The sequence below is a fragment of the Sprattus sprattus genome (genome assembly GCF_963457725.1).
Source record: "Sprattus sprattus genome assembly, chromosome: 6".
Taxonomy (NCBI): Eukaryota; Metazoa; Chordata; class Actinopteri; order Clupeiformes; family Clupeidae; genus Sprattus; species Sprattus sprattus.
Window position 1 is genome coordinate 11467643 of NC_137925.1, and position 26377 is coordinate 11494019.

General features: G+C 40.9%; 2 protein-coding genes across 2 annotated transcripts; one reads left to right on the top strand and one right to left on the bottom strand.

The window, feature by feature from the left end:
* Positions 1-2218: 2218 nt before the first annotated feature.
* syngr2a (synaptogyrin 2a) lies at positions 2219-8645 on the bottom strand. The gene is made up of 5 exons (XM_080841198.1): positions 8614-8645; positions 8419-8519; positions 6067-6307; positions 5746-5879; positions 2219-3895 (listed from the first exon to the last, which is right to left on the bottom strand). Exons 2-5 carry the CDS (start codon positions 8515-8517, stop codon positions 3716-3718), a joined length of 654 nt encoding a protein of 217 aa, XP_080697324.1. The 5' UTR covers positions 8518-8519; positions 8614-8645; the 3' UTR covers positions 2219-3715.
* Positions 8646-12315: 3670 nt separating this feature from the next.
* LOC308366999 (transmembrane channel-like protein 6) lies at positions 12316-22167 on the top strand (the record flags this gene model as incomplete). Its single annotated transcript, XM_080840821.1, has 19 exons — positions 12316-12359; positions 13017-13069; positions 13524-13655; positions 13878-14024; positions 14517-14625; positions 14792-14873; positions 15322-15552; positions 16006-16178; positions 16810-16945; positions 18374-18535; positions 19486-19616; positions 19881-19962; positions 20294-20391; positions 20472-20567; positions 20807-20882; positions 20973-21106; positions 21237-21410; positions 21734-21812; positions 22102-22167. 19 exons carry the CDS (start codon positions 12316-12318, stop codon positions 22165-22167), a joined length of 2205 nt encoding a protein of 734 aa, XP_080696947.1.
* Positions 22168-26377: the final 4210 nt, after the last annotated feature.

Below are 26377 nucleotides of genomic sequence, written 5' to 3' on the forward strand. Positions count from 1 at the left end.
ATTGGTGGATCCAAATGTTATTAAAAAACAAGCATATATGATGTAATTTCTTTGTAATCATCCAAAATAATGTTAAGTGTATGGGTATTTTTCCCAGTAGGCCACTGACTGGTCGATACGCGTGATCCATTGAGTGGGCAATGCGGCGTATACTGAGTGGGCAGCGCGACGCGTACTTAGTGGACCGCGCGCCGTGTATTGAGTGGGCCGGTCTGACAGGAACTCCCGGGCCACTTTTTCCCCCCAGTCCGCCCCTGCACACGGGCCATTCTGTTTGACCTAACAAGACAGTCACTCCTGCACACAGGCCATTCTGTTTGACCTCACAAAAAACCCACTTCTGCAGAAGGGCCTAATGACACAGGGTTGTAGGAGTTCTGGACTTTAGGGTGGCTGGCTTGAGACCAAATGGGGGTGTCGGTGAGAACACGCTGTTCTCATCTGCGCTGTGCATCCAGGCCAAGTTCCCTCCCATCAGCACACAGTTACGCTGAAAGAACAAGTTTCTGATGAAGTGTTATTGATGACATTATGGCACATGATAAACAATGGATGGACAAAATATCAGAAACACCCCTGAAGATATACAAGTCACATCAGCCGTCTGATTTATAATAAATGATTGTGGCAAAATAAGAGTGAATACAAGTTCATGACAAACAAGAATGTCTTCATGTGATAGAAATAGGACACACCTCAGATTCGGCCCAAGTTCTTGCTGTGGAGACAAACTTGAAACAGCGGGTACCATAAGGAGTCCAGTCCTGAGGGCAAGTCCCCCTACTGTTCCCCACACTGTTTTCTGTGAGTATATCTGGATAGAGATGTCGCAACAACCAAAGTTATTAAGGAATTTAATTTTTTAATTTTTTTTCTCCCCTGAAAATATACTTTGTTTGGGACTAAATGAAAAGACCACTCAAATAAAATACAATAAAAAAAAAGAATTGAAAAATAAACAGAGACCTTTGTGGGACCAATGAAAAAATACTCAAGTGCACCTCAACCTCCTGTTCTGAGCCCTCTGTGCCTTCAAAACCAAATATATGCTTTTGCGCCCGTCATACTCATTGGTCTCAACCAGGAAGGTGGTCCCAAAAAAATGGCCTCCACGATTTTTCGTCCGGCCTTACTTTGAAACTGTCAGAAATCATGGGATGCGCTATCCAGTTTCTTTTTTAGATCTGTAGCGGTTGAAGTGACTGCGTGGTCACAGAGCGCACAAACACGCACGCACGCACGCCCACACACAATACGAATCACAAGTGGGAGTACAAAAGCCGGCAAAAACGTTATGCTCTGCGGAGCATAACCATCAAGAGGAACTATTCTCTGTTAATTTACACAGCTGAAAAGTTGGATTTCCCCTCCTACCATAATTCAGTGTGTTATTTCTACCAAACACGAGACCATTTTATCAGACAAAAAACCCAATAATCAAAGGCTAAGAATGACAAAATATTTTGTGTTGGTAGGTCATTAGTTTGTGTAATTCCTGCGTGTCTGTGATCCCTGACGGACAATTCAGTATGTTTGTTTCTGTTGTATGTGTGAATGGATTAAATTGTACACCTCATGTGTAATTGTACGCCTAGTGTATGCTGGGATCATCTGATAATTCTATGTGAAAGTTCATACAGTTCAGACAGCATCATATACCTTTCTATACACTCATCTAATTTCATTGTTTATTTCATGTTTCTAATTTATTGTATGTTATTCCATCCTTACAATTGTACTTATATTGTTACTGTCAAATAAACAGTTCTGAGTTCAGTTTGTTCGCACACTTTCACTGATATCATGAATGTCTTGCTTGTTTAGAGTGCTGGGATCATCTTCAAACTAAATACATTGAAGAGGTAAACAATATGAACATGATCTGCCTATAGTATGTTGGTCTGTGTATGAGGCCAGTAAGTCCCCTGCTTGAAGAAACAAATACAATGCTACTTCTGTCCGCATACCTGAATCAGATAGAGCAGTGTTTATTAACAGAATCCATGTCTGAAAGCTGGGTCAATATAATAGGTTCAGCCATCTTGCTGTACTCTTGTCCTACATCTAATGAGCACAAATGGCAGCCATGAAAGAAATACAAATTAAATTTAGAATTTACAAACTAAGCCAGTGGGCAAAGCAGATGCATGATTGTATTCCCAAAGCAGGTACAGAAATCCACTTAGGTTGTTTCGGTATTGAGAAAGAATTACTCAGGTCGAAGGAAACTGCTCTTTATTTGGAAACAGCTGGGTGGTCAACACACATTCGAGGCACAATATGGCAAAAATCTGGGTATCAGATCAAAAGAAAAGAAAAGGGAAAAAAATCCACCAATGGTTATCAAAAATGTAAATACATGTGTATTACACAGAGAACTAATTCTCAGAGCCCAATGGTAAGAATGTAACCAAATAGCACGAAACATTCTGAACTGAAATGAACATAGCAATGTGAAAACAAAACACACATTTTAATTAAGGCACATATTCCTCAAAATCTGGCACTGGACACTGAAACATTGGATATCAATAAAGAACAAGGCAGAAGGTTTCTTAAGGTGTGTGATAATGAGAGGTAAAATTCTCATTCAGAAACCAACACGCCCTGGAACTAATCATTGGAATTTCTCAAACACACACACAACCTTCTGTAATTGGATTTTAGAACAAACAATATTACTCTGTAATACATTGCATAGACTTATCCGACACCAGAGAAACATACAGTGTTTTATACTGTGCACAAGCAAAGTGACTTCAGTGGTAAATAGCACTTAAGATGACAAACAGCACTGAGGTGTATTGGCAACTTCTGATGACTGGCACACAGAATTATCCACAGAGGTTTTAGAGATTTCCCTAATTTGTTCAAAGGTCCAATAGCTGAGTGAAATTCATTTTTTGCAGTTGAAGGCTTCTTTGGTGGTATTTTAAATAGGGCAGTGACACATTCCAATCTTCAAACTGTATTTTGTCTACACATTACATATTTAACATGCATTTTGTGCCTTGAACAATTCTGGCAAATATTTAATTTAGAAATGCAGTATCTCTCCAATTACCTTAATAGTAGTTTACAGCAAACAAATGCAATATGTACAAGCATATGTATTCCCTCATTAGAAAATTAATTAATTTTAAGGATCTAAGAATGATTCGGCAGCAATACATTCATCTACGGTGTTAAAGAACCCTTACGCAAGGGGTAAAAAAATCGATTTGAAATCTATTATCTATGACAAAAGAGGTTCCTGCATCAATCATAACACTTATCTAAATATCGTTACTCTTTTTGTGAAATCTGATGATTACCTGGCAATGAAAGGTGGCAGTGAAATAGAGGCAAATTTGGCTGGTCAGTAGTCGTATCCAGAACCCACACTCTTGTTGTCTACGATCGCTCAAGTGAAAAGCAGCACAAACCATTCACCTTCTCTCTAAACACATGTAGACACTGGTGGCATGACGTTTTCATGGCATACGAGTGTATAAATATAGTCGATGAAGAAAACAAAGCACACAGTCACCCTCTGAGGAAGGTGAGCACACAGGAGTAAGAACACACCCAATCACACACTGTGCAGCATTTTGGCCAGGACTGAAGCAGTGCAAGAGGAGGCACCAGCAGAGGAGCGCAACCATCAGTCTCCATCAATCAGCTGCTCTTATTATCAATCCCCTCCACCAGGTCATGTGACCCATTCCGATTCCACTCAGTAGTTTGGTGGGGTGTATTCTGTTCCTCCCGGCATCTGATTTTGGCTAAAGGGAGACTGCTGGTAGCCCTGAGGTGGGTAAGGGGTGGTGTGGTCGCTAACAGGGTCTGTGTAGTTGGAGGCGAGCTCGCTCACGCCCTGCCGGTAGCGCAGCTGTGAGAAGTAGGTCAGTACAGCCTGGGAAAGAGAACATGGGTCACTCAATGGCTTATCACAGACCAATTAACACAAAGGTCTCCAAATATATGCTTATGTTGTATTCAAGAAGATTTTACAATGAATCGTGTCCACAGAGACAGACCTGACTTTGCAAACTTACAAACCGAGTGCCATTTCTGTTTTTGGGGAGAGATGAATCATGGTTCTGCAATTGATTCACATTCTGCACAAAATGATTTCACCCCACTTTCCTTCCCTTCTGTAGCTCTGCCCAGGTTTTGCTACCCCTCATTGCCAGATGAAATGCACCTGGCCAGGTGATCAGTTAAAGACTCCAGTTTCCTGCTGCAGGAGGCTTCTAGCTTGGGGACTGCTGGTCTTGCTGCCTCTCAACTTGGGATTTTTCTGGACAGCTATGTTTTTTACTATGGTTGTCATGTAGTTGTATATGTTTAACATTAATAAATACCATGGATTTGGTACTTTTAAAAGGTGTTTTTAGTAGTTGTCTTGGGTCAGTGGTGGAATGTTTGTTCACCCCATAGGGCCACTAAAGTTGGGGTGTACCAACATCTTTAATGTTTTGAGCTATAATTCTCACATATAGCACCTTTAAAGGAAAAATATGCGGAGGTAGTAAACAGCCATGGTCCGTATGCTCCTCTGATGTTACTGATAGCAATGTGTTGGCATGACTACGTTAGCCATCATTGAGGCACCTATATGCTTGACATGGTTGTATAATGTTGCAGTAATGAGGGCTGTATAGTTGGACCTGCGACTCATGTGTTCAGCTCGTTCATGATCAAAAAATGTGGTCGGTACGCAACCAGTCAAAACGGCACCAAAGCATATCACGTGCCAGTGAAAGAGCATCATTTTTGGCACGTGCCTGTGTGCACAAGAACGGGAACAGCAAGTATTAATCCCTTTAAAGTCGGGATCATGGTATGTTATGAATGTGAGTACTTGAAAGATGAAATTACTTAATATGCTCATCCCTACTAGTAGCCGTGATAAATTGGTTATTAATTTGTTTATAACCTTAGCTGAAGCGTAACACTTACCTGTTCAGCCACAAATTAGCCAACTAGGGATCTGTCATAAATTCCTTCTGGGCTGTAAGCTGGCTTGAATCTCAAATGCAACATTTAACCGCATTTTACTATGTCTCTGGTCATGGAGCTTTTTACAAAGATGTTGAGGCTTTTCAGGTTGGGTAGAATCTAACGTTATCGCTGTTAATTCAGTAAATTTGATTGCTTCCATGTTCCCAAATTGTTTCATATCTGACAACACGGAATGTCAAAATGGCACTAGGATCAGGAGAATGATCCAAAGCAAACCTGAAAAAACACCACAAACTTCCTCATGAAATGCCGGCAGAAACTTTTAGAAGGGGCCAGACAGTAGACTAAATTGAGCATCATTGAAAATCTGTCGCTAGACCTTAAACATTATGTGCATGAAAACTAGCTTAAAATATTTCAGACCTTGGAGTGATCTACAAGGAAGAGTGGGTGAGACTCTCAGATAATATCTTAGCTGGTAAAAAAAAATCACTTGCAAGCAAACTGTGATATCTAACATAGAGGGGTTAAGTTTGCAATAAAAAAAAAAATCCCAAACGTTGGCACTTGCCTATATTACAACATTTTTTTTATCTGTTTAGAGTTACTGAAATATGTAACATTGTATTTACAATTTTACATGTGGATGATTACTCATTTTAATATCTGTCTTTCTGCAGGGTTTGTATTGTACTTCTTTTAACTTCAACAAAATATGTAACCATGAATGACAGCAAAACAAGACAGAAAGAGGAATAAGTGAAGGGGACCACAGAAGTGAAAGGAGTTGGTGATTACCCAGCCAGCAATCGAGAAGAAGGAGAAGGCAATGGCCGCACGTCCCGCATCAGCCGTGACTGTTGACTCATCTGTTTTAGACCACTGATTGGCCAACAGACAGAAACACACAAACCACAGGAACGTCCACGCACCTAAGAAAAACAAGAAGCGGGCCAGAGAGAGAGTTAGTCTCTACTGCACAGGAGTTCAGGTCAATTTTCATAAGCTAGATACAGGTAACAACCCCAAGAAGGCTTCACAAAACGTGACTGTAAATAAAAAATAGTATTGTTTTTTTTTTTCAATGCTTTCTTTCAAAGAGCCTTGGAGAGTTCTTACCGGAGAAGATTAGATCTCCAATGACGATGTTCTTCCTGTCCTTGGCATTGCTCATCTGAGGTAAATAAGCGTCCAACACCAGGAAGACGACACAGGCAAGGAAAGCCAGCACTCCAATGCCCACTGCATAGCTGCAGGCACTGTCATTCTGGTTGAACATGCACTTTTGCTGCTGCACTGATGGATTATTGCTCACATAGCCTTCTCCTGTGATAGTGGCAAACACCACAATGGCAGAGAGCTGAGGGACACACACACATACACACACAAAAGACATACCTATATCAAAGAACAAATGAGAAACCCTTTCGAAAACTACATAAGCCTATTCTCAACGTTGAAGATGTGATGAATAAGGCTTGTGTCTGTAGAGCGGTACCATATGCTTGCATCAGGTAGGCAACACATGCAGTATGTACTCATAGAGAATTGACAGGTATTTACTCAAAGTGGTCCTGCCATAGGCTTAGGCCAACTGGCACACAATTCTCTAGCTACACGTTCTCAAACAATTGCAACAATGCAGAAATAACTGAGCAAAGCAGATGCATATAAATGAAAAGAAGCAGAAGAGGAAGAACATAACAAATGGCTTTGGAGAACTTTCTATCTAATGAAATGATGTAAGCACTTTGAGCTGCATTGTGATAGCAAATTCTTTAACTAAAAGGACTATCTAGCACCTGTCCAAGAGGCCAGAAGTTTCAACTTCAACCAGAAGTTTCATACTTTCTCTGATTAGTAACATTACATGTTGTATATTGATACATTACTATTCCCTTCTAAGTTTGTACTCTTTTTCAAAAAGTCAAGAGTAAAATAATACAAGAAGGGTACTTGAAGCTGACATCAATCAGTATGCTGGAAGATTTTAAGTTGAACCAGGAACAACAAAAACACCAGTAGATCAGATTGTGCTTCACTTACATTCTTTAAGGAACTGAGATAAAGCATACAGAGTACTGATGGCAATCTAAATACATTCAGGTAATGTAGCTTCTTCCTAATATAAAAAGGACATCAACAGTATCTGTTTAAGCAGTTCTGTTTAAATATCCAAGACTGTCAGCTTGGCCATAACAACATTTGTGCCAACATTTCTAGGCAAACTGAAAAGGAAAAGGATGTGGTGACTGCAAAACATAACTGCTACCAATGTCTCTGATGCCACTCTTAATAACAAATACACCTAATACTGCACATAGGCTGTCTTTTCTCTGTGCTTCTCTTGTTAACAGTCAGCCTATCGAGTCACGTCAATGGCTATTTGACATGACAAATTAGTTTGAATCTGGATTCAGTTTCTGGTGAATAAAATAGCCCCTATCACACCAGCAAATGTTAGGGGAAAACCAAACCCACAAGGCAATGACGAGAAGTGAGACAAATCGTCACGAGGGCTGTCGTTTTATGTTTTTCCAAGATAATAATCATTTAAAAAGTCTAATGCAAACAAATCAGTTCTAGGTAGACAACCGGAAGTAATTTTAGCTGAAGTCCCGATGTTTAACTATCTTTGCACGTCACCTGACAGTCAAAACCTCAAATGACAAGTTTCACGCTCAACTTTGATAGTGCATAACTCACGTTACACACGAAAACGGCACACACCACTCGCCATAAGTAGCATTTCAAATAGTAACTTCATGTAGGGCTATTTATCGGGGTTTCTAGTTGCCCTGACATTGTAAGATACCACTCCTTAAAACATATTTTTGCCTTGCCATTTCGCTTGCGTACATTGTACATTCTGTGTCGGGCTGGTGTTCCAAAAATCAGTAACGTAATATGGTGTTTTTGTAAACAGACGAACCTTACTATGAAAAATTGGAAGCTCTGGAAGTCACTCTGTTGTCACGAGGTAATAATCTCAGGTTACAATGGCTGTCAAACGTCGCAAAAGCAAGGAAGCTATCCCTAGCTAACATCGTAGGCAAAGTTGCCTGGTCATCTATCTAACATTAGCCAAAAGAGCTAGCTATGCTAGCATAGTTGCTAAAATGCTAGCCTTCTCCCACTAAACATGCTGCATTTTTTGACGTCTCTTGGTGACATTATTGTTAATTACCCATCATGAGAACTAAAAAACTGACCGTTTGGCTAACGTGATTTCTTTCACTTTCGAATTGACATAAGTAGACTAATGTTGCCGTAGAACTTTCTGAGGTACTCGAACACGTTAACGTCAAATAGAAAAAATAATAACTCATTAGTCAAAATAGTGACTAGTAACAAGTAGCAAGAGTTGAATGAGTTTACGTTATACCTGCAGAGAGGGGTTAATGTCAATGAGTGGTTCACTAGTTAGCAAAAGTTTGCTAGGTAGCAGAGCGATAACGTAAGGTGACTCACCCAACACAACAGGCGGACAATAGTTTGAGGTTGTTTGACAAAACTCATTAAGTCAAAGGAACCTCCTGCCAGCGACGCCCCGTATGCACCGGACTCCATACCTGCAGAAGACCAAATGGTACTGCTTTACAGACAATTCGTGAAATGTAACTCTTGATCTGTTGGAATATTTGCCAGGGCTGTCAAATGACTTGCTTGTCTGATGCTGTCCTGTTTCGTTTCCTCACGAGGCGTTCACACTAGCCGCGAATTTTCTCAGGCGGTACGCCGCCTAGGGGGCATGGTCAGAAAAATATGTTTGGTTGTCATCTTGCGAGTGTCGTGTAGCAAGTTCGACTGCAGTGCAGCGCTAATAGCATTTTAGCAGCTAGCTTCTTCATTCATCTTCAATCAAAGCGTTAGCAGCAAGCTAACATAACGGTTAGGAGCTTAATTTAAGACATACAATATTCAGTTTGCCCTGACAATGTTCGTATAGTATATACACAACAAACTGAGTCGATGTAGACTTATAAAAGTCGTGTAAACACCTTTATTCACATACAAATATTTCCAGTTAAACAGACTCCCGGGACCCAGGATTAGCAGCTAGCTTCTACATTGATCTTCAATGAAAGCGTTAGCACCAAGCTAACAATAACGGTCGAGAGCTTAATTTAAGACCTACAACATTCAGTTTGCCCTGACAGTGTTCGTATAGTTTATAAACAACAAACCGAGCAGATGTCGACATATTAAAGTCGTGTAAACACCTGTATCCAGCTTGATTCACATCAAATATTTTCCAATCCGGACTTGCGAGGCTCCGCCATTTTGTATGAAATATTTTGAATTCACTGGGCTTCTGCACTACGTCAGTAACGTCAAACTCCAATTCTGACACACGCCGCGCTGATTGGTTACCGCCTGGTACACATTTGCATAAAGTTAAAGGTTCGTCAACTTTGATAGTCAGGCGGCGGCGTTTTTTGCTCAACAGATGGAATTTCGTTTCCATTCATTCCCAATAGGAGCGGCACGAAGTTCGTCTGTGTGTGAACGTACCGTCAGTCTCAGCTGCCGTTGAACCACCCCTCTGTTAGAATACACATACGTCACTTGCCCCCCGCGTTTCGTGCTGATCTGAGATCGGTCATGTGCCTGCTTTTACCACCAGCAAGCAAACTCTTTCGCCGCTCTGGCTTACTAATCAGCAAATGACATTCGGAAGACTTTTTTGTTTTTGTTTACACACAACTTTGCTCTAGTTTTTATGTTAGCATATATAAAACAACTAATCGTAAAGTGGTTTAAAAATGAAACCAACAATGGACTTCAACTCAGATCGTCGAAACAATGATGTCTTTATTTGCATGAGAGAACTGCTCCACCACCCTCATTAAACACAAGAGCATACAAAGGATTGCCACGAGTTAAGCCTTCTGGTTAATGATCAAACTGCCTTCTTGGACTGCCTTGTTCTTCTTCGTAACATTTTTCTCAAAGTATGTGTAGGTTAAGCCTATGTTGTGCTGTAGGCCATCTGACCAGTCTACAGTCATGCCACGGAGGCCTGGCCTGTGCCTAGGGCCCTGCATCCTACAAACCTACAACCTTGTCCCATTATGTGAAATTGTTTACATTACGTAGTCATTTTGGTCAAACATAGGCCTTTATGGCAATTCATTGATCACAAAAAAATTAGTATTCATTGACTTGTTTTTTTATTCCGAATAGGAACTTTTAACAACTTTTTTTTAATTTCACCTTGGCATATCACAGCGCTCCCAAGTAGTCAAAAGAAGCAACACCTCAGGAAGGGGTCCTGAGTCCATATGATATACCAAGTTTCGTGATATCAAAGAATTGTTGAGATATGATCTTTCTGTCAGCACCATTGATTGCATTACAAGGACAATGGAAGGATTTACAGATGAATTATCTTAAATACCCGCTCTATCATATTTCCCATATACTTTTTCATAGATTTTACAAAATAAAGTGTGAAATATTAAGTGATGAGTACCAACTGAAAAATACTCTGACCTTTAAGTTAAGGCATATTTCATTATGCTGTGAATAGTAATTTAAGATTTTTAGTTTTTCTTGATGCCCGAAGTCATTGACCTGTCCTGTCGAAGTCTGGCATCCAAATAAATTAATCACACGTCAAAAGTTTTTATCAGTCTTTGCCAATCTCACGCCAAAGCCTCGGATGTTTGCAACCTAAAAAGCCTAACTCGGATAGCTTGTAATGCATTTCATGGTGCCTGTATTTGATTAGATTACACATAGTCCACATTCAAACGCTTAGAAAACAATGTATGTGGGCTGAAAACGCGAGCATTATTTCAGATAAATTAAAAATAGTCATTCTTTATTTTGTTTGTTATAATTTAGGTTGTGAGCTTTCATCTCCGATGTCACAATAAATAAAACTATGCAAATCATATTTGTGTAAAATCTTGTGATATTACTCCACCTGTCAGTCCACATGGTACTTTGGCTTTTCCATATCCTGCTTTTCCATATCCTTCAGCTTGTCAACAAGTACACGTGTACACTGTCCATTAGGGGGTCTCGAAGCGCGATTTGTATTTACAGTGGTGTAAAAGTGAACTACACTCCACGACTTTAGGGGGAGGAGCCTAGCAAAAAAAAAAAAAAAAAGCAATTCTTGCATTATGGGGCTGTTGTTCTGCTGTAGTATTCATGCATACCTCTAGATGGTGCTGAAATACTAGGCATCAGCGAGACATGCCACTCGGTTTACAGTAATAACTTCTCCAAGTCAGGTAAAATTTAAAAGTTGTCTTGTCCTGTTCAAAGAGAATGACCAATGGATAAAGCAAAATTCATCCCAGTTAAAAGTATTTGTTTGAAAGATCTGTTTTACAGGCCTCTTCAATAAATAAGCTTAACAGTTCAACTATAAAGATGGTGTTTTCCATCAACTAAGTCTATTTTATAGCTTATAGCAATCATTGGAAAAATGTTGAAGATGAAATGGATATGATTCCAGCAAGTTTCATGTGTAGATTGTTTAGGAACATAATGATACCTATCTTCTCATTGTGGTTCCGTTCATTCATTTTGTGCATTCAGGCCCTACTGTGATTCTGCTGTAGAGTGCTAGACCCAAATGCAGGAGACGTTGGCAAACTTGTAAGACAGCGAGAAATCTTTTCTTATAATAAACAAGGAATACAGGGAGCAACCAAACACAGTGTGAACGTAGCACAAATATTGATAGACCAAGAACTGAGGACACATGGGGACTTAAATACAAAGGGAAACTAATGAGATAACAAAACAAAGGTGGGCAGGGAGCCATTCGCCATAATGAGGTAACAAAAGGTGCAGAGACAGACGCAAGGACCTTCATGACTCAGTATTTAAGCCAACTCTTGGTACAGTCCATGGTTGCCTCCCACCTTGATGCTGCAATTTCCTACTTGCAGACCTCCCAGTATATTCCTGTTTATACCTCACTCCAAATAGCTCTCATGCCTTAGAACTATCACATACAGCATGTTTCCAATAAAAGCTTGAACCTGTCCATTTTACTCAGAACCCATATAAATGAAAGCTCTACTCTTTCTGGCACAAGCTATTACTGCACAGTCTGACATTCTAGATGGAGTTTTAATGAGTCTGTTGTGTACTACTCTTTTGTCATACAATAACGATATTAATAACCTAATGCACATTTAAAACGTAATGTGTACTGTTTGGGTTACCTTTGTTCTGACTTCACAGAAACTGAAATACAGTAGACAAACTTTGCAGTGTGTTACTTCTGCAAACATTACTGAAAGTGCACACTCTGACTCTTCACTTAGTTGAAGAGGAAGTGACAGAGTGCCCACAGAGATACAGGACACATTTCAAAGCACAAAGCAGCAGCAGGTGACCAGTATGGCTGCGAGGTATGATCTGAGTATTGAGGTTGTGAGCTCTGGGTAAGATGCCTTCCTCCGCATATCTTTATGATAATGTCAGCTGATAACAGTATATCAGTTTGATCTTAAATTGTATGTCTATGGTTTCATTCCTTACGAGGCTGACAACACTCTCCAAAAAGATGTGTTACATTCGAATAGTCATTTTTTACAAATTTGACTTGCCATAATGCTGCAGTTACATTGTGTTTCTAACATCATGCAAAATAGCTAAATATTACTTGTCTGGGAAGGATTTCCGCTAATGACATAAATCATCTTTAATCTTTATCATGAATCATGGTGAAAGCACTGACAGTTCATTTAAGTAATCACACTGGTAAGCATACATTTGAATTTTTTATAAAGAAATCATGATGTAAATAGCTGGAGTGGTCAAAACATTCTACTTACAATACAATTCTGTGTGATTCTGCTTAAGGATAGCAAGCCCATGAAAACTGTCTGTGGGGTTTTGGAGATGTATTGACTAATCTTCCAGGGACAAACTTCTTTAACAGTTAGCAGAAAAGCATTATGGTGTCAGCTGTTTGTGCAGAAAGTGATATGTGAGAAAACGTTGAACGAACCCACTGTATTTCCTCTTACACTGTACGTTTTCCATTTGTCCTGGTCAAAATCTCTCTCTCTCCCTTTCTCTATCCCTGTGTGTGATAGAAATGTTGAGACGGTGGAAATGGACTATTTGAGTGACCCAGACTCAGACCTAGGTAAGGCATGAGCACACATGAGCAAGTTTGCCATGTCATGTGATGTCATGCGTGATATTGTTTATGTTCAGTATAAAAACCATACGCGCATGTACGCGCTATCACCATTTTGATTGCACTTAAGAGATGCTACACATGTGCTGAAAAAAGAGCCATTCATTGTAAAATACAGTGACTAGTGAGTCCTGTTATTCGTCTCGGCGACAAACGCCACAGGCCATGTCATCCCACCCACAGACATCCTACTTCAAGTATTCACAAATTATAATGACCTACTAAGCTTTATATATGCTTCCCTCCATGAGATCTCATCAAAGAGGTATATGGAGTGGCATAAAATGGAATTTTCTGGAACTTTCCATTGTTGATAACATCTATATCTCATACATATGTGTGTGTGTGTGTGTGTGTGTGTGTGTGTGTGTGTGTGTGTGTGTGTGTGTGTGGTATATAGATGAGTGGGTGCCCTTGGACACTCATGGTGGAAGGGGTGATTCAGGACAGCCCTGTATCCAAATCATGGATGAGTGCCCCACAAATGAGGCCGATGGCTTTACACTCACAGTCATGCGGAGTCACCCTATCAGTAAGTCACAGACACCTTCCACCCCATTTGCTAAGGAAGCAAAACAATGGTTTCATACCTTATTCCATCCAGTCAATATCAGTAGTACCAACAGTGACACTTTTATCTCTATCAATACTATCACTTGCCATAGCTTTTTAATGTTTTATTTCTGTCATCCATGTACATTTGCAGATGACCTTTCCATGTGTGTCTTCCTGTGCTGTACTGTTCTCTCCTCAGGACGCAGTCGGGCAGCAGTCCTCTCCCAGTACCTGGACTCTTCTCAGTGCAGGCGTCCGATGTCCACCATCTTCTCCCACAGGTCCACCATTCGCTCACGCCGTCCCTCACACCCTGCAGAAACACACCAGGAACTCAGTGATGAAGGTAAGTGCATTGCTATGCAAAAGAAAACAAAACCACCACAAGAACACGTCAGTCACAGAAACAACCATCCCTCTGACCAAAATAGCAACTCCACTTCCTGACATACATTGTCACAGTAAAGCAAAAATACATGATTGTAGTATATTTTTATTAAGTGTAGCCATAACAGTAGCCAGAAAAAAATGACAACAGCAGTACTAAATGCTGCAAATTAACAAAACTGGTTCCACTAGCTTTGTTCTCATGTCAGTCTCATGTTTACTCATTCACTTGAGGTTTGCATGATACACAGGACATAATGTTAATCACTGCCTTGATATAAATGATGGGTCTTCAAACTGTTGAACACTGTTGTTACCAGTGTTTTAATGGTGGATTGTCTCTGCAGAGATGACTCAGTACATGTTTCTAAAAAGAAATCTGATTCTACAGCAAGCTGTACACATGTTTCCCTGAGGTTTTCTCAGCATGCTCTGTGTGTGTTTGTTGCAGCGAGGCAAAGGAAGGAGCTGGTGAAGAACCTGAAGAGTGTGTCCAAAAGGGATGGTGTGTGTATGATTCGAGGTCTGCCCCTCAGTGTGGACGAAAAGAGACATCTCCGGTATCCCAGAAATCCCTGCTTATAAACAATAAAATAATACATTTACTCATCTGCATCTTTTGGAATTAATGTCATTACAGCTGTTGATGACAGGACTGGTGAATGTTGATGTGTGAAATCTTTCTTTGGTTTTCTCCCATTTCCTCCCTTCACCCCTCCTATGCAGAAGAGAAGTGTATCTGGATGAAGAGGGTCCTTCTAGTTACATTGCCCTTCACTGCAGTTGGCTTCGATTTGCTTTAAGCGGGGTAGGTTTGTCATCAAATACGAATAAACATGCACAAACACAGACACATAGGAATGGACACACACACATATACATGAACACATGCACACACACAAGTATGCAACCATGCATGTTTTCTAATTGTGGTGGGATACTGCAAAGAATACAAATAGATTGTGGTTTGTGACATACAGAACACAGTAGAGCAAAATAGATAGATACCTCACACCATCATGTGTTCTGACACCCTAGTGTGAATACTAAGTATTTCCAAACAGCCAGTAACACACACACACACACACACACACACACACACACACACACACACACACACACACACACACACACACACACACACACACACACACACACACACACACACACACACACACACACACACACACACACACACACAACACAAACACTGTCACACTTACAAGTGACGCTAGTTGTGTGTTTCACACCTCTAGGCAAGGCGTGTGCACGTGTCGACCCTGTGGAGGGGCACTCTGAAGCGGGTCGGTGCTCACTTTGGCACGGGGGTCCTGTCCTATTTCCTCTTTGTGCGGACTCTTCTGCTGTACGACAGCATCATGGCCCTCCTTGTAGGCCTGTTTGTGGTGCTGCCACAGGCCACACAGGGCCCAGAGCTGCCACCAGCCAGGCAGAGCTTCATTGGCCTGGAGCTGCTCACTGGAGAGGTGAGCAGGGGTGGGGACTTGGCCAGCAGAGAGTTATGTTAGGGTTCTTCACGCTGCCTTAACTGAGGCCAATAGTGGTATTTTGTACGATCCTTCTTTCATTGTTGTGGTAAATTAACATTCCATTCACTCCTCCAGTAGGTTTCACTTCTCCTATCTGTTCTTAATAAAAAATGGTGTGCCAGTAAAATGCTTGTCATTCAAATCATGTTTTCATGCATGAGTGCTCACAGTTTCTAAAGGTGTAAGCTGTTGTGGTAACTGTATTTATCTCTCTCTTGCTCTCTCTCTCTCTCTCTCTCTGTCTCTCTCTCTGTTTCTTTCTGTCTCTGTCTCTGTCTCTTACTTACTCTCATGTGCCCTTGCTTGCTCTTCATCTTTCTTTTCCATTTCACCGTGTTCTGTCTCTCTTTTCTCTTTACATGGTACTCTGTGTCTGGCATTCTCTTCCAGGGTTACTTTACCAACTCACTAATGTACTATGGCTACTACACTAATACCAGCCTAAGGAAGGCCTGTCTCTTCCATTGTCAGGAGGCAGAGGAGCTGGGCTACAGTATCCCCCTGGCGTACCACTTCATCATCATCATCTCTTTCTTCTTCACCTGTGTCATGCTTGTGTACAGGTGCAACACGTTTGCCTCTCTCATGTCCACCGTGTCTATTCACATGGCTTACTGAATTGTTTATTTAGAAGGATCCCCATTAGCTCTACCCTAAGACAGAGCTACTTTTCGTGGGGTCCACATTTAAGACTTACATACAAATATCAAAACATTTAAAACATACATTACAATACCAATATCTAACATTTAAAACATACATTACATTACCAATGTCTAACATTTAAACCATACATTACGATACCAATATCAACATTTAAAATACACAAAATAATGATCATACAATTTAATTAAAATACAAAAAAATAATGATCAATCAATTTTACATTGCAATGTGCCTGTATGCCTGGGGTGGAATGAGAGTCCGCTCTGAAATCAAGAAATCAGGTATTATGATCATAGAGGGAACACGTATAAGCCCTCACCTCCGCTCTCATCCGGAGAGGAGAGTACCAAGAGAGAAATGTGCCCTTTTGCCTCATTTAAGTCATCTGTGTGCAAAATCTGTGTTCAGACTCAGACGGATGACACGACTTCGGGTCTATTAAGTTGAAAGTTAAAAGAGTTGATTTGCTGTGATTAATATTGATATTACAGGTGTCATTGCCTCTGATATTCCCCTCTGTTTTTCTAGTTTGTCTAAGTCTTTGGGCAAGAGTTTGCAGTCCGAGGGGGGCTTGACAGTGTGGTTCTTTGGCTCCTGGGATTTTAAAGTCACCAAGAAATCCTCAATCCTCCTGAAGCAAGCCAGTATCCTCACCCAGCTAAAGGTAACAGAAAAAAAACCTGAAAATCTCTTGAACATTAGATTATTTATTGCGGTATTTTAAGAAAGAATAACACAAATTGTCTTGCATTGTAGATGCGGCAATTTTGGGACAACAGCAAGTCAACAGTTTTTAATAATTATCTATCTATTAAAGGTGTATGCCTTGAGATTTGATCCCTGCGTTGTGTGTGTGTGTGTGTGTGTGTGTGTGTGTGTGTGTGTGTGTGTGTGTGTGTGTGTGTGTGTGTGTGTGTGTGTGTGTGTGTGTGTGTGGTATGCTGGATTTGATCATTATCATGCCATTCAGAGGATAGCTTTTTAAAGCTCCATACAAAGCTCCCACAAAACTTTGGATCTGCATATTGTTTGCAATCTTTTTTAATTTCAGTTATTCTACACATAGTGTGAGTGGAAGAAAACAAACAAATATATTTAAACAGACAGTATATCTGTATTGAATTGGAATTCGAAATATGTTTAAAGAATTTGTGGTGTTGCATGCTTTCCTGCTACGGCAGAGTTGAAAGGTTCTCTGGGTTCATCCGAAGCGCCTGGGGGAAACTATACCACATCTCAAAAAATGTTGAAGGGGAGGGGGGGCTTTTGTTCGTGAGCAAACAGGTTGGTTTAGTTTGACAGAACTGTGTGTCTGTCATTTCATGGTACTGTAGAAACAGAACCTGCTTTTTTATGACAGGATTTGTATTAACCATTGGGAACATTAATCAGTGACTTGTACATTTCTAACAAGCCCTTACAAACCTCAACTACTTGCTCATGAATGTAAACCTTTGGCCAAAGCTGTGCTGGGTGATTTTATTCTCATGAACACAGGTTATAGACCATCTAGCCCTGTGGTCGCCTTTGTTTTTCTACATGTCTCTCGCTTCCTGTTTGAGTCCCCCTCTCTCTTTCCTCTGTTGTCCTGCCCCCTGCACGTGCAGCAGAGAGTTGTATCTTCAGACAGAAATGTCTTGCAAAACAGACACCAATATGCAAGCAAGTACATCCTGTAGGTGAAGCATAGGGAAAAGGAAGCTATGGTGGGAGGAGATGATAAAGAAATCAGTGAGGAAAAAAGTGCAAAATGGAAACAAAGGGAGAAAAACTTAACTGCAACTCAGAGCTGTCCCATGTTGTTAATGTCCCAAGAGTTAATAGGTCCAGATTCTGTTTACACTCGCCCTTTCTTTACTCTGATTATCAGCCATAGGGTTTAGTATGTAAGCTGAAGTCAATAAAAATTGTAACGTTTCTTTCCTCCAAGCCAAGATTAGAGACAGAGCCATGAGTAGCTTTGTATATCAAGGAAAGTAGTCAGACATTCTGCCAACATTTGTAGAATGAATTTGCTGTTTGCTGTCAGCAGAGTTTCCCCCCCCAAAAAAACAGGCCTGGTCCACTCAATGTTACCTGTTCTCCCTAACAGGAACGGATTTCTGAGAGGATGGCACAGAATAAGAGAGGAGGCTGGATGGTGAGGGTGTGGCAGTTGGTGGTGTGTGGATTGGTATGGATCATTTGTCTGAGCAGCACTGGTATCTGTGTCCTGGGCATCTACTTGTATGTTAAATACATCCACCTGAAAAAGGTAAGACTCCTTGGGTGTGGGCCTGGGTTTAAGATTAGAAGGTAAATTACACTTAACACCTGTATAACTTTGTTTGAGCCATTGCCTTTGAGTTATGAAATATTTGACTGTTTATATACTTATAAGGTATCTTTACGAGTCATTACTGCTGTCTATGGGGAGGACAGGTCACTCTTTGCACAGGTTCTAGCATAGCATATAAAGGAGATAGAGTATAGACAGGGTAAGGCGCAGGCTAGCTTGAAAAGTGCCAACCAAAAATCATCTTAAACCCATGCATTTATCAGAATATAATGACACCACTCACTCATTGTCCATCAACAGTTCCATACCATGTACTGTATGATGAAAATATATGCTGCCAGTAAAGAAAACTGTCTATTCTAATATGTACAACTGTGAAATAGCCTCATATTACTGCACTCTGCTGTTGACAGGACAGTCCTCATTATGGAGATTTTATTTGAAGTAATGATGATGATGATGAGGATGATGATGAGGATGATTAATCAAGGTTTAAACAATGAAATGTCAACAGATCATCACTGACAGAGGTCAAAAAAGGTTAAACGGAAGACAATGACACCAACATTTTGTGGTCTGCTGGTCATGCTGGTAGAAATTGGAATGATTTTAAATGCTGAACAAATTGTAAAGATTTAACATAAATACTTGGCTATCAATGTGTTGAAATCAGTCTCAGTGAGATACAGTGAGGTAGTGGGGGTACACAGCAATGCAGAGTCACTGGAGTGCTGCGTTCTGCAGAGTGTTATCTGTGTATCTGAGTGCTGTGAGTCACCTCAACAGAGAACTTACGCAATACAAGCACACAGACACCCTCACGCCTGCTAATACTTCTGCAAGCCATCACACCATGCATAAATACTCAACACCAAGGAATATATGATTGTGTTTATGTGTATGTGTGTGTGTGTGTTTCAATGCAGGTTAAGAATGTCTTAGGGCTGCCTTTTCTGGTAAGCATTGTAAATCTGGTGCTGCCAGGCCTTTTCAGAGCAACAAGCAGGGCCGAACGCTACCAGTCACCCAGTACACACGCATATGTGGCCATCTTAAGGTGAGCTCCAACACTGCTAATAACTCAATCCAAAGCCACAGCATAACACAAACACAACAACCGGATACACTGTAAAATCTGAACTTGAGCGGGAAATAAAGATCTCTTGGGTGAAATGTTTATTTTAAGTCAAACTAGTCCACAATGTCCTGTATATCTAATAAAATTATATTTTTGTGTGTATTATCAATGATCTACACTGAAATTCTGATATGCGGCTGAGGACCCTGATGCCTTTATGTCGGCCTCTTTCCTTTTCCTCAGACATTTGCTACTAAAGTCAAGCATTCTCTCCGTGCTTTCCTTTCATTGGATGACAGATGATCACAGAAGACTTGGTCAAGAGGTACAAATTCAGGAATGCTTGTGTGCACCTGTGGCGTACGTAAATCTGATCCAAAATGCATAAGAAACAATGGCATGCAAGACTGCAGTGTGTATTCACCAACATGTGCCCTAGATGAAGGTCCTTCTGTGAGACCATTGCTTTCCTCAGAGCACTCTCATCCCAACAGGGTTAAACATTGCATACACATATTATACACATAGTTATCTAGTGGCATGTTGAGATGGTTCTGCCCAACTGGCAGTGAGAGTATTCTTCATTGCTATTTTATGGCTATTGCTAGAACCAAGAGAACCCCTGTTCATCTAATCAGTCGCCTCTATGTTCTCAGTGTTGGGAGACCTACATTGGTCAAGAGCTTTACCGGCATGTGGTTACAGACCTGGTCATGACCCTGCTGCACACCCTCTGTGGCGAGTTCCTGTGGAGGTAAAGCGGTTATGGAATGACTTGTGTGCTGTTCAGATTCAGATTCAGAATGACAGCGTGGCGTCTGTGTATCCCCACAGCTGGTGCGTGGACGGGGTGCGGAGGAGAGACCAGAGGCCTGTGTTTGACATTGCGCGGAATGTTCTAGACCTCATTTATGGGCAGACTCTGGCCTGGTAACACACCCCTTTACACATAGACACACACACATACAGTATAGTTCTTTATATATATGCACACAAGCACACCCATACAAACAGACACACACCCTCACCCACCCACACATCCATACAAACAGACAGACAGTCTCTCTCTCACACACACACACACACACACACACACACACACACACACACACACACACACACACACACACACACACACACATTCACAGTCTGTACCTTCAATCTCTCAGGGCAGGAGTGTTGTTTTCTCCATTGTTGCCGGCTGTGCAGATACTCAAGCTTCTTCTTCTGTTCTACATCAAGAAGGTACTTTAGGGTAAATGTGGGCACTTTCTACAGTGGAGCGTAGCATTGTGTGTCTCCGATCATATCCAGTGTGTGTGTTTTCACCTGCAGGCCAGTCTGCTGCTGAACCACCGTCCATCTCACCAGCCCTGGAGAGCCAATCGGATGAGCACAGTCTTCACCACTCTCCTCTGTTTCCCAGCATTCACTGGGGTGGCAGGGTGTGTGGCCTACACCATGTGGACGTAAGGATAGGAGCCTCCATACATCCTGAACACATTCCCTATTGGTAATCAAACCGAATGTGGTACCTCTAGATTCATAAAGACTGCGTCACCAAGTTGCATACATGTGTGTGTGTGTGTTGGCTGTCAGGGTGAAGCCATCCCTCACCTGTGGTCCCTTTCGGTCGCTTCCCACCATGTTTTCATTGGAGAGAGAGTGGGAAGAACTGAAGGATGCCCATTATAGCCTGGCATGGCTGTCTGTTGTCTACACCCACCTACTGAAGAAACCCATCTTCCTCTACATCATTGCCACGCTATTACTGTGAGTGCCCTTCAAACACAACTTTATTTGATAAGTAAGTAATAATAGCAAATAAGGTGTATTGTATTGTACCCATTCACTGGCCAAGAAGAGGAGCAAATCGGTATTTAACCAACCTTTCAATAAATACCAATGATATGTTTACTAAGTAGGTATGTGTGTACTTGAATATAGACTGTGTGTACTTGAATATAGACTGTGTGTACTTGAATATAGACTGTGTGTACTTGAATATAGACTGTGTGTACTTGAATATAGGTCTACCCTCCATATTTCTTGTAATGTCTGTACTGCCACGCTGTTGATATATTGGTGATGTTCAGGTTGGTGATCTATATAAATAAACAAAGAAATGACGGACAGAAAAGACTGATTTCCCTTCTGAAGAAGCAGATCAGAAATGTGAGTTTATTTATTTCCTTCTGGTAAACTGTGTGTATGTGTGCGTGTGTGTGTGTTTGTACGTGTGTGTGTGTGTGTGTGTGTGTGTGTGTGTGTGTGTGTGTGTGTGTGTGTGTTTTGTGTGTGTGTGTGTGTGTGTGTGTGTGTGTGTGTGTGTGTGTGTGTGTGTGTGTGTGTGTGTGTGTGTGTGTGTGTGTGTGTGTGTGTGTGTGTGTGTGTGTGATTGAATGAATAGTGGGGGGAAATGGGTATTTACCTGTCTATGTGTGTGTTTGTCTATGTGTTCCAGGAAGGGGAAGATACAAAATTCCTCATTAGTAAACTGAAGACACTTCACCAGGAACACCACGAGTGATATCAGGTATCAAAAAAGCCTGCCAGGACTTCCAAAGAAAGAGAAGAGGCGGAATGCAGGAACTCCATGGAGTTTTTTCTTTGTTGGAACAGTCATTAGGTTATGTAAGAAATGTGCTGTTTATAAGTACAATAAAGAGTGTGTTTGACATATTTTCAGCTGCAACTATGCCATACATTCTCATTACAGTATGGTTTTGTATGGGGCTTGGTTGGGGTGTGTAAGGAACGGGACATGAAAGGTGTGAATGCCAGGCTCACCTTGGCCATCTAAATGCCTATAGGCCAACCATCTTGTCGTGGCTGACCCAAAAGAGAAGAAGAAAATCGAAAACCCCTGATGTGTCTGAGAATAAGGGTAGGGATCAATTGATATAGCCTGGTCTCTATCTAACACAAATGATGGTCCTTTTATGATTTAGTACAGTATTGTACATATGAAGATATGATTCCTTTGAAACTCAATTATATATATGGAGCAGGGGTTAGGTTATATTTCTATAATTAAATAATCAACCTTAACATGTTATTTTGACAACCCCAGTCTTAATATAACATGAGAATATGGCCATGTTGCTCTCTGTACTGACTCGCATTCCTTTACTCATGGTTGTGGATGCCATTACATAAAAGGAAACACTGGAATGTGTACACAAAAACATCTCTTTAAGTTGTCACTGTTGTAAGACTAGACGTACCACATAGCGGTGCATAATTTGACTACTGGAAAAAGTGTGAAAATGAGCAGAGAATAATTATGAAATCATGGGCCCCTCGGCACAAAAGCCACTTATTAGACATACAAGGACATAGAGGACCTCGCATATAGTGCAAAACAGACATTTAAAGCAGTACATGTCTATAATTATCACCTTATAATTATACCTCCCTTACTTGAAGGGAGGTCGGCATTGGCATGCTGGGGACGTAGGTCGACCTGCGTAATAAGGTTACATGTGTGACAAAAAAGAAAATTATTTTGCTGGTGGCTGTACACTGATCGGGTGTGAAGCAGTTCCTATGGGTTACAGTCTGTGGTTTTGCAACCTATATTACATACTTAATTAATCTATACTCTATCATCATAATACGTTTAAATATAGCGATCATCAAGGTCAAAGGAGTATTGTATTAAAATAGAGAAATAGATAGATAGATACAAAGATAGATAGATAGATAGAAAGATAGATAGATAGATGGATACTTTATTAATACAGACGGAAATTTTAGGACATCCAGTAGCTTATACAACTCATACAACTCGCAGACACACCATATACAAATCACATACACATATACATGTTCACAAGGACTGGGGTGGTAACAGATACAAGAATGGGGGTGACCCTATGGTACAATATGCATTATTGTGAGTGACAGTGTAGATGCCCAGGAGGAAAGTGTTCTTGTTCTGCTTGAGTGGATAGTGCAAAAAAGATAGTGTTCTTGTGCTTGTGTGGATAGTGCAAAGAGATATAAGAGAATATAAGATATTAAGTTTGTAAGGGGCTAGTATAGTTTGAACCTTTACATCACAGGCATTAATTGGCTGCTGAATTTTGACTGGCTGTTGGCAACCATTTTATTTAGAAAGCCAAATGGAACTTCAGGAGATGCGAGCAAATGTAGCCAAGTATCAGCATACCAAATTTCAGCAGAACCTGTGCCTTTTTGGAAACATTACTCAATGGAGTAAGTCGGTGAGTAGCAGATGAGATAGAGGAGATTGGTCGTGGCGACTCTACATTCAGACTCTTTCAGTGTGAAACTTGTAAAACATGTGGCAGAATTCTTTGCCTTATCAGGCACTGACACTTGTGTTGTTATTTTATCAAACTGAGAGCCACGGCAGAACAACTGTCTGCGCCTCTACCAAGGGAGACCTGCTATACAATTCCATCAGATTCTATTGAAAACTTGCATGTTTGAGTGGGAAATTTAAATTCTAATTTTACACTGAAATGCTTCTGTAGTCAATATCTTAGCATGAGATGCATTGTTATCAATGGTCAACTCTTGGAATGACTGGTGGACATTGCCTTAAAAGGTCTGCACAAGCCTAACCATCTTGTTGGCCAGACCAAAAAGTGCCAAATCTTCTGTCTTAATTTGTATTTTGGTGTACTGTTTTGCCACATGTGAAGAACCGATTTGGCGTTGGCCTTGGGTCACGTCAGAGCGACTGAGAGGAAAACAACAGTGTGTAGCTCTTTGAGAGCAGCTGTCTGAAAAGTTGGACAGCCTTATACATGACAGACCGGTCTGGGGGCAAACATTCATCCATCCTCTCCAAAGCATCCAAGTAAACAGGTGTTTGTGACGACTGAGACGCAATCAGACAAACATCACAAACATGCAAAACATAGCCTGTTCAAACAAGATGATGGGTAAGGTAACACCTCCTCACCCTCCTCCATATAAAATGGGCACACACTTCAAGTGCGAGTCAGATCGTCAAGGAGCAACCACAGCTGAAGGAGTCTGCTAACTGTCAGGTGAGTGCACCTATGTACCTGTGTAGCTATCACTAGCACGTTATACCAGTCAGACAAGCGACTCCTTGTTGTCAGAGAGACAGGCTGTGGCTGAATAGAAATGAAACTAATGCATTGCAAAACACAAAAAGTGTCTGTTGAGATTTTCCTTCTGGTATTCGAATTTACATTTACAGTTTGTAAACGGAAAAGTGAGAGATTCCAGAAACCCAAAAATAAGATATGAGACACAAAATAGGACAAATATTAGACAGTGCATATGTGACTGATGATTGTGCTTTGTGGTGGGACAAGAATCCTCTATATGATATCTATTGTGAGTGACAGTAATTCAAGTAAGTAAATTATGTGCTTTGTAAGGGACCACAAGAATTTCGAGTGTAAAATGTGGATAGTAGTGTATGTGGGCAGGATTAGTGTATCCTGCGCAGAAGCAGGAGTTATCTCATTGGAGTGAGAAGTCTGAGAGTTATCTTCTTGGGAAGTATAATTTCAATGTGTGAGTGTAAATAAAACATGTTTCAGAATTGTCTTTCTTCTACTCAATTCTCGTTCAGCTGAATGACCTATGATGATGCACAACAACACAAACTACCCCAGCCTGAGCAATAACGCAGGTTTAAAGATGCAGTCCTTGATTGTAGTCCATTATACCTTCCATTGAATTCAGAGAAAGTCTCCTCGCGTTCCTCTAGCTGTCCGTCCTTAAACATTGCCAGGATTAAGGACCGCATCTTTAAATTTGCTGTGTGTGTGACATGTTTGTATACATGTAAGCAGTTTGGACTTCTCTGTGGAATGTCAATGTTGTTGGAATGGGCAGAAAGGCGATGTGTTGTCACTTTTGAAGAAATATGACATCCTCTGTATAGTGCTGGTATAAATGAAATATGTAGTCTAAAGTTGTATTTATCCTGAAGTACTTTAGCTAATGGGGTAATCCAGGAATCACAATGGATCATCAATGTCCTGGACTGAATTTGTTCTCATGTCTTCATCCGTTATATTTTATGCCCCAGTTACCATGGATTCAAGGGTGTTCATATGTGTTCCAAAGCAACACATGGAGAAGCTGAACGAAATGGGCCAATGGGTAAACATGCACTTAACATTAATACTTTACATAATGCAGCCTTCATTAACAGATAAAGTAGAATTAGAAAGTCTTCAGACCCATTCCCCTTTTTCACATTTTGTTATTTTGCAGATAAAATCTTTCAATTAAGCCACAACCTTGTCTGTATAAGGTCTCACAGCTGACAATGCATATCAGAGCAAAAAAAACAAGACATGAGGTTGAAGGAACTGTTTGCAGTGTTGACACAGTTCCCAGGAGCTCACTGACCTCCATTATTCTTAAATGGAGGAAGTTTAGAACAAACCATTATGCTGTGGGGGTGTTTTTCAGCAGCAGGGACTGGGTAACTGGTCAGGGTTGAGCCAAATCTGAACAGAGGAAAGTACAGATATATCCTCAAGGAAAACCGGATCTAGAGCACTCAAGCCCTCAAACTGAGGGTACTTGGTGTGAGTGTACTTGAGTGGCCCAGGTCGAGCCTTGACTTGAACCCAATCTCTAGACAGACCTGAAAGTGGCTGGCCACTCGCTATCCCCATCCAACCTAGGAGAACAATGGGAGACAATTCCCAAATCCAGGTGTGCAAAACTTGTCGCGTCATATCCAGGATTTAATCCAGGATGTAATCACTGCCAAA